General features: G+C 45.9%; 2 protein-coding genes across 2 annotated transcripts; both read left to right on the forward strand.

Moving 5' to 3' along the window:
* The first annotated feature begins 256 nt into the window (after positions 1 to 256).
* Positions 257 to 6,934, forward strand: LOC145345373 (histone H1.3-like). Its single transcript, XM_080193192.1, has 2 exons — positions 257 to 430; positions 5,053 to 6,934. Exon 2 carries the CDS (start codon positions 5,101 to 5,103, stop codon positions 5,740 to 5,742), a length of 642 nt encoding a protein of 213 aa, XP_080049318.1. The 5' UTR covers positions 257 to 430; positions 5,053 to 5,100; the 3' UTR covers positions 5,743 to 6,934.
* Positions 6,935 to 7,348: 414 nt separating this feature from the next.
* On the forward strand, positions 7,349 to 7,815 carry LOC145345374 (histone H3). The gene has a single exon (XM_080193193.1). It carries the CDS (start codon positions 7,353 to 7,355, stop codon positions 7,761 to 7,763), a length of 411 nt encoding a protein of 136 aa, XP_080049319.1. The 5' UTR covers positions 7,349 to 7,352; the 3' UTR covers positions 7,764 to 7,815.
* The last annotated feature ends 1,328 nt before the right edge of the window (positions 7,816 to 9,143 follow it).

Consider the following 9,143-nt stretch of genomic DNA (forward strand, 5'->3'; position numbering starts at 1 on the left):
AAATATCCTGTTCATAGAAGCAGGTCTTGCGGAGGACAGCCCATGGGTAATCCACTGAACCCACACATATTGGGACAATAAGGGGCAGTTTAGCACGGCCAGTCCACCTAACATGAACCTCTTTGGATTGTGGGAAGAAACTCAGGCAGACACGGGGATAACGTACAAACTCCACACTCCACATATTCACGCAAGACCTGAATTGAACCCCGGTCCCTGGAGCTGTGAGGCAGCAGTGCCACTGCTGCAGCACTGTGCCACTATTGAGGGTCGAGGTACACCGTGATGCTGAAGGAGCAAGACCACGATTTGGGATCAGGATATTCAGAGTCGCGGAAGTGCTTGAAGGGTGGAAGTCAGCTGTCCTTGGCTGACATTTAAGTGAGAACCACATTGCTATGGCTCTGGAGTCACATAAAGGCCAGACCAGGTAAGAACGACAGATTTCCTTTTTCCCATGTGTGAACCCGTTCGTTTTTTAAAAAAATCAATAATGCTATGGTGGGGATTTGGGGGATTTGAACCCAGATCCTCAGAGCATTTGCCAGGGTCAGTGGATTGTAATCCACATGTGGAGATGCCGGCATTGGGCTGGGGTAAATATAATAAGAAGTCTCACAATACCAGGTTAGAGTCTAACAGGTTTATTTGGTAACAAAACCCACTCGCATTTAGAGTGCTGTTCCTTCATCAGGTAAATTGGAATTCTGTTCACAAACATGGTATATAAAGACCTTAAAGGTTGTAGTCCAGTCAGCATGTCACTGGGCTATTATCTTCCCTGTGGGAGATACAAACCAGACAGCTTCCAAACATTTTTATCCCCATTGCTCTTATACGTGAATCATAGAATCCCTACAATTCCTACATAGAACAAGATCGTTCAGTCCATCGAGCCCACCAAAAAAAAAATCCATCCAAACCCGATCCTGTAATCCCACGTATGGTAATCCCCCTAACAGGCAATTTAGCACAGCCAAAAAACTTAACCTGCATATCTTTGGAGTGTGCGAGAAAACCAGAGCACTTGGAGGAAAGCCAAGCAGATACTGGGAGAACATACAAACTCCACAAATGCAGTCATCTAAGACTGCAATTGAAGCCAGCTCCTTGGTGCTGTGAGGCAGTAGTACAAACCACTGTGCCATCATGTTGTCTTCATGATTATTTATCTGTCTTCAGTTCTTCAGCCCTGCAAGTTTGATCTGGGTTTCCTTTGGGTACTCCGGTTTCCTTCTACACTCCAATGATGTATAGGTCAGGTGGATTAATCATGTTAAATTGCCTCTTAGTGGCCTATGATGGGTAGATTCGGTGGTTTAGCTATACTAAATTAGGAGATTAAATGTTAGAATTATCAGGGTAAATATGTACAGTTACAGGGATAGAGCCTGTGGAAAATGCTCTGCCAGAGAGTCTGTGCAGATTTGAAGCACTGAATGGCCCCCATCTTCTAATTTGATTTGATTTATTATTGTCACATGTATTAACATATAGTGAAAAGTATTGTTTCTTGCGTGCTATACAGATAAAACATACCATTCATAGACAAGGAAATGAGAGAATGCAGAATGTAGTGTTACAGTCATAGCATAGGTGTAGAGAAAAATCAACTTAATGCAAGGTAAGTCCATTCAAAAGTTTGACAGCAGCAGAGAGAATCTGTTCTAGAGTTGGTTGGTACGTGACCTCAGACATTTGTATCTTTTTTTCCCAGAGGAAGAAGGTGGAAGAGAGAATGTCCAGGGTGCATAGGTTTCTGAATTATGCTGCTGCTTGACCAAGGCAGTGGGAAGTGTAGACAGAGTCAATTGATGGGAGGCTGATTTGCATGATGGATTGGGCTACATTCACAACATTTTGTAATACCTTGCAGCCTTGGGCAGAGCAGGAGTCATACCAAGCTGTGATACAACCAGAAATAATGCTTTCTATGGTACAATTGTAAAAGTTGGTAAGAGTCATAGCTGATATGCCAAATTTCCTTCGTCTTCTGAGAAAGTAGAGACAATAATGGGTTTTCTTAACTATAGTGTTGGGGGGACTATTGGCCTTTGAAATCCAAAAAAAAACACAAAAGACTCTTTTCAGAGCCACCAGCCATCAAAAGGAGTGGCAATTGGTGTGTTGGGCATCTTTGGTTCCAGTGTACCTGGTGCCTGCTAACTCAGGATCCGATTTTGCAGCTGTTGAACCAGAAAAAAAGTCCTTTTTTTTAATATTGTGAACACAGAACATTTGGGCATATGGGCCTCATTCAGGTGCCCGCCCAGTGATCTGGAAGAAATTATTCCAGATTCCCAGTCAGCATGCAGGGTAAGGGCCTCTTTTTTCTGCTGTAATATTGTTTCATTCATGGGCTGTGGGTTACACTGTGCTTCTGTTGTCCCAGATTGCATATGTGGGTTTGAAATTCATATGGGTAAGGATGGCAGCTTCCCAAAGGGCATTATATTTTGTTGTCCTAATAATCCATTCCATCATTTGCATGGTGGTTTTGAACCTTTGTGTTCTCCAGAGTATTATCATAGGTCTCTGTATTGCACTCCGCTATTGTCTCCCTCTTCCACTCCGGTTATGGAGTTTAATGTATTATTAAAAGATCCCCTTCGGATATTGTGTCTGTGCCACCCAGCATCTATACATTCTAAACCTATTTTCCAACAATTACTCTTACTGCCTTGTTTGACTGTCATTCATTTGGAGGTTGCATATAGAATCTTACAGTACAGATTAAGACCATATGGCCCACCGAGTCTGCAATGACAAAAGATGCGCGTATTAGGAAGATTGGCCATTCAAAATTGCCCCTTGTCCGAAGAACTGGGGGGGGGGGGGGGGGGGGGGGCAGCGGAGAGACCATGACAGCTTGTTGGTGATCTGGACACCTAAAAAACTTGAAGATCTTGACCCTTTCTACTTTGTCCCCATTGATGTAGATAGGGGCATGTTCTTTATGCTTCCTGAAGTCGATGACAATCTCCTTCATTTTGTTGACATTGAGGGAGAGTTTATTGTTGCTGCACCAGTTCATCAGATCCTCTATCTCATTCCTGTACTCTGTCTCGTCATTGTTTGACATCTGACCCACTGTGGTGTTGTCGTCAGTAAATTTGAAAATCAAATTGGCTGGGAATTTGCCACACAGGCATAGATGCAAAAGGAATGTGGTAGGCGGCTGGGAACATAGTCATGTTGAGCTGCACTGGAAGGGTTCCATATAAAAAAAGTCTCACTTGATCAATTGGATTTGATCTCTGGGTGTGTGCCATCCCATAAAAATCTTCCACTGAACAATCTGAAAGCTAGATTTGACAAAGACAGTCAAAAATGTGTTCTGTCACAGGTGCAACAAGGAAATGTTGGATTGTTTGACTCAGAGTCTTGAAGAGATGTAAGCCTAGGAACATACAAGAAGATATAAAATGGGGCTGGTGAGATGTACAGAACAGTGGCAAATAGAATTTAACCCTGAAAGGTATGAGGTGATGCATTTTGGTAGGACTAACAAGGCAAGGGAATACACACTGAATGGCAGGATGCTAGGACAGAGGATCGGAGGGAGCTTGGGGTCTGTCAAGGCAGCAGGACAGATAATAAGTGGTTAAGAAGGCATATGAGACATTTATCTTTATTAGCTGAGAGGTTATGACGGAACCTATGAAACGTTGGTTAGGCCACAGCTAGATACTGTGTGCAGTTCTGGTCAGCTCACTATAGGAAGGATGTGATTGCACTGGAAAGGTGCAGAGGATATTCACCAAGATGTTGCCCCGGCTGAAGAATTTCAGCTATGAGGAGAGGCTGGGTAGGGTGTGAATGTTTTACTTGGAGCAGAGAAGGCTGGGGAGGGACCTGGTTGAGGTTTGCAAAATTGTGAGGAACATAGATATGGTAAATAGGAAGAAATTTTTCCTCATGGAACAGGGGTAAACAAAATGCAGGCATAACTTTGAGCTAAGGGGCAGGAGAACTATACGGGATTTACGGGGAAAGGGGATGGTGGGAATCTGATACCCACTGTCTAAAATGGTGGCAGATGTGGGAATCCTCAAAACCTTAAACAATCACAATGGCACAAGTGCTGTCTCACAGCACCAGGGACCCAGGTTCAATTCTGGCCTTGGGTGGCTCTCTGCAGGAGTTTGCACATTCTCTCTGCGTGGGTGTCTCGGGTGATCTGGTTTCCTCTCACAGTCTGAAAGGCATGCAGTTTATGTGGATTGACCATGCTGGATTGCCCCTTGGTGTTCCTTGAGGTGTAGGTTATGGGATCAGCCAGGTAAATACGTGAGGCTTGGGTGGGATGCTCTTTCGCAGAGTTGGTGTAGACATGATGAGCCAAATGATTTTTTGCACTGTGGGGAACGCCATAACACACAAGGCTACACATGAAAGTACTTGAAATTTGGAGTAGAATATACAGATGTTCAGTGGGAAACTCGGACACAATGGGCCGAAGGGCCTCTTTCTGTGCTGGAAAACCTCATGACTACCTTAGATAAGAGGCAGAATTATCTATTATATAAATTCTACTGGGAGGAGGAAACTTCTAGCTCTTGGGACCACTTTAAGAAATTTTCCCTCTCCTTGTGCTTGTGTGGCCGGCTTCAATGTCGCCTTTCCCCTCCGCCTTTGAGGCGAAGGATTTGAAAACCCTGCCTGGGCACAGCACAGACATCCCGCCCAAAGCCCGGCTAGGAACTGGGGGCGAAGCCTAGCGATTTTTGGGCAAATTGGGTGAAAAAGGAGAGGAGTTGTCGGCGGAGCTGCTCTGGCGGAGAGCTCTGAGCAACATTTGTGCGGGTTTAACTGACCAACACGGAGATAATTCCGGGGGGATTCTGATGCAGGGTGAGGTGTCCAGGCTTGGGCACACGGTAAAGGTCCTTTGGAGTTTCGGGGGGTCCTATTTGAATGGGAATCGGGGGGTTTAAGTGGGAGAGAAACACAGACAGAAGCAGCTCTGGGAGCTGAGAGCTGCCAGTCACCGTTCACGTCCGCTCCTTGTCTTTAACTTGCTCTGTGCTGCCGCCTCTCGCTTCATTCCAGATTTAACTCTCTCTGAACTCCAGACAGTTTTTGGATACAGATCCAGCTATGGCAGACGCTGCAGCAATCGAGACAGCTCCGGCAGCCGCTCCCGTCGCTCCAGCCAAGAGCCCCAAGAAGAAGAAGAAGGCGGCGTCCGCCCGCTCCAAGTCCACGGCTCCCAAACTCAGTGAGCAGATCCGCAAGTTGGTGGCGGCCAACACCGACCGCCGGGGGATGTCCGTGGCGGCCATCAAGAAGGCGCTGGGCAGCAGCGGGCTGAATGTGGAAAAGAACCGCGGCCGCATCAGGCTGGCCATCAGGAAGAGTGTGGAGAAAGGCATCTTGCAGCAAACCAAGGGCACCGGCGCCTCCGGCTCCTTCAGACTCGCCAAACAGGCGACAAACACCAAGGCGGCCAAGAAGGCGAAGAAACCGGCGGCCAAGAAAACCATCGCCAAGAAATCTCCCGCCAAGAAACTGGCTAAGAAAGCTCCCGCCAAGAAATCGGCCAAGAAAGCTCCGGCCAAGAAAGCTGCAGTCAAGAAATCCCCCAAGAAACTGGCCAAGAAAGCCCCTGCCAAGAAGACCCCCGTCAAGAAGGCTGCCCCCGCTCTCAAGAAGGTTGCTCCCAAGAAGGCGAAAGCGGCCAAAGCACCTAAACCCAAGGCTACCAAAGCCGCAAAGGCCAAGAAAACCAGCAAGAAGTAAAGCGACCCCGCAACTTGTTGCAAAAAGTGACAATTCTGAACCCAAAGGCTCTTTTCAGAGCCACTACATCCGCCAAAAAGAGCCGAGATCCCCGAGCGTCCCCTCAAACAGACTAGTTATTACGGATTGTTTAAGATAAATAACATCACTTTTAATCAATAAGCGATTTGATGAACGCCATAATATACATAGCTACGGACCAGGTGCCGGGGAATGGGATCGGAATGTACCGATGTATAATGGCGGGCGCAGACAGGATGGGCCGAACGGCTTCGTTCTGGGTCGCTGACTCGAATCTACAGTTCAGTGTTGGACAGTAGACGAGAACAGGTTCGAAGGGAAAAAATGCACTATTTCAATATATATATCAACAGCGAATAGGGGATATAGGATAGCAAAATTGTTTTTTTTCAATTGTTGGTGTTGCGCGTTGTTACATGATTTTAAATATTGCTCAATTTTCGTGTGCTTTGAAGTACACTTACTATAGAATTGATGGGAGGAACGGGTGAGAACTGTCGATGTTAATCCGAGCTGACTGTGTGAGATTGATGGGATGTGACCTGTCCAAATATAGCGTCCGGCATTTTCCAAAAAGACACTAATTCCTGATTAGAACCGCGAATACTTCGTATGCCTGGAAAATAAATCCTCTCCGTTTCAGAACAAGGATAACATTGGCAGGCTGTTTATCCTGTGAAGGCCTTCCTGGACAGATGATTTTATTGGGAAGTTAAGATTGCCAATATTTTGTAATGTCCTTTCAGATATTAAATGAATAGAATATATATTTGCAACAAAACTAAACCCCTAAAAGGACCCCCTCGTACCGCACAGGGGGGGATGTGGAACACACTAGAACGGTATGTGCCGGAGAATGAATCCGGATGTTCCACACATTAGATGAACCATGTATTTCCTTTAGTGCAGAGACCTCAGGGCGCCAGATATTGGAGAGAAGCAAGCTTACCTCCTCACAATCTGTTACAAATTTCAACAGCCACTTGACAATATTATAAATGTGTGTATGTATATAAAATACTCATCTCCCAGATTTTTTTCTATATTAGATTTCGAACATTCCTCACTATTGCTTATAGATAAAATTATATCGTAATATGTATATTATGCATTTATAACATGCATTTCTGCATGTGTATAATGCGTGTATCGTTAAATGTATATTATATAAATGTATTTGCATTCATATATGTACATTTATTGTATCTATATTGTATACATATCTATAATATACCGTGATATCTATCTAAATTTATACCATGCATTTATACAGTGAACATATCTAAATATATTATTTATATGTACATATTTACGTGTTTTTTTTATATATAAAACACATTGGAAAGGGTTTGCTTTGACCAACACGGTTTGATTTGCAGTGAAATTGGCGGTCTTTTTGGCGGCGAATTTTGAAAATCAGGCGGCCATCCGAGCTCAGCCAATCAGAGCCGGCAGACTGTGGTTGCTATGAGGGTGATTGGATAGGGGCTGTAGCGGGAGCCAATCAGTGGCGGTGGGCGGTGCTTCAGCCGGTTGAAAAAGGGAGGCTGGAAGCCGCTCTGACATTCCGAGTTACTGCGTTTGAAGAGATGGCCCGAACCAAGCAGACAGCGCGCAAGTCAACCGGCGGGAAAGCTCCCCGCAAGCAGCTGGCTACCAAAGCTGCCCGCAAGAGCGCTCCAGCCACGGGCGGAGTGAAGAAGCCTCACCGCTACCGGCCCGGCACTGTGGCTCTGCGAGAGATCCGCCGCTACCAGAAATCCACCGAGCTGCTGATCCGCAAGCTGCCCTTCCAGCGCCTGGTGCGGGAGATCGCTCAGGACTTCAAGACTGACCTGCGCTTCCAGAGCTCGGCCGTCATGGCCCTGCAGGAGGCCAGCGAGGCTTACCTGGTGGGGCTCTTTGAGGACACCAACCTGTGCGCCATTCACGCCAAGCGAGTCACCATCATGCCCAAAGACATCCAGCTGGCCCGCCGCATCCGCGGGGAGCGCGCCTAAACTGACCCGGACCCACTTTCAAACTTTGAATTGCGTGAGGGGAAATAAGAAACCAAAGGCTCTTTTAAGAGCCACTAAGTCCATCAAATGAAGCTGTAATTGGAGTAAGGTTCATGCTTGCTCCTGAGGTTGTTCACTTATTTCACTTTTTTTAAATTCGCAAAATGATTGTTTCGTTGTTTTGTCATTGTAAATTTGATGATGTGGATGTGCTGGCGTTGGACTAGGGTAAACACAGTAAAACTTTTTACTATTGTAAATTTGCGCAGGTGGGGCTGCAGACTTTCAATGGATTTTAATTCGGTCCGATCTCTTAAAACTATAGTACAACGCTTGCAAAAGTCTAAAGTGAGAATTTGATCTACAAACTAATTTTACTAAATTCCTGGGTTGCAGATCACTAAGTGCGCTTTTATTGACCGGAATTGAATGTGGCGATCTTGGATTTGCATGGGTAAAGATCTAATTTTCTTTTTTCACATTTCACCTTCTGCATGTTGGGATTTGATCCCGTATATCCGACAGAGCATTATCCCCTCTTCCACCATCCAGCACCCATACAATCTAATGACATTTTTGCCTTGAGTAGTGCAGAAGGCCATTCGGCCCATCGGGTTTACACCGACTCTCCGACAAAAGTATAATACACACGCCCTCTTTCCTCTCCTTCCCTCCCACCCCCCCGCGCCCCCCTATTTACCCTGCTAATTTCTCTCCACTCCTTTGAACACGAAGGGGCATTATGACACTGCGAATCAATCTAACCTACACATCTTTCGACTGTGGGAGCAAACCCGTTCTACCTCAGTCATACAAGGCTGGAATTAAGAGGCGGGAGTGCTAGCCACGGCACGGGCGCTATGCGGTACAGATTAACAGGCGAACTGACAGCGCATACTCACGCTAGCCTGATACAGTCCACCATACAACGGTGCAAATGAAGGATTGGGGAAAGCAAAGATATTGATTGGCTTAATTCTGCCTCTGTCTGCGACCCTTATCCTATCAGCTTCCATTGCTGTCGCAATCTGAAGTGAACTTTGATATGAACATAAGTTTTGTATGCCTGTGAAGAAATGCCTATGGGCAATATCCTAAGTGCTGAATGCTCAGATTTGGAAAGATATGTGGACGGTACAGTATTTAGCACTGCTGCTGCACAGCCTGGGGTAATAGTGTGCAGTCAATGTCCTCATGTCTGCTTGGGTTTCCTCCCACGGATTTCAGCAATGCGTAATCTAGGCGGATCAGCCGCGCTAAATTGCCGCTTATTGTCCAAGAATTATAGAAATCATAACCCTACAGAACAGAAAGGGGCCATTCGGCTCTTCGAGTATGCACAGGCCACAATCCCACCCAAACTCTACCCCCACATCCGTA

The sequence above is a fragment of the Carcharhinus amblyrhynchos genome, chromosome 7, assembly GCF_965287045.1.
Source record: "Carcharhinus amblyrhynchos chromosome 7, sCarAmb.v2.hapA, whole genome shotgun sequence".
In the NCBI taxonomy this organism is placed as follows: domain Eukaryota; kingdom Metazoa; phylum Chordata; class Chondrichthyes; order Carcharhiniformes; family Carcharhinidae; genus Carcharhinus; species Carcharhinus amblyrhynchos.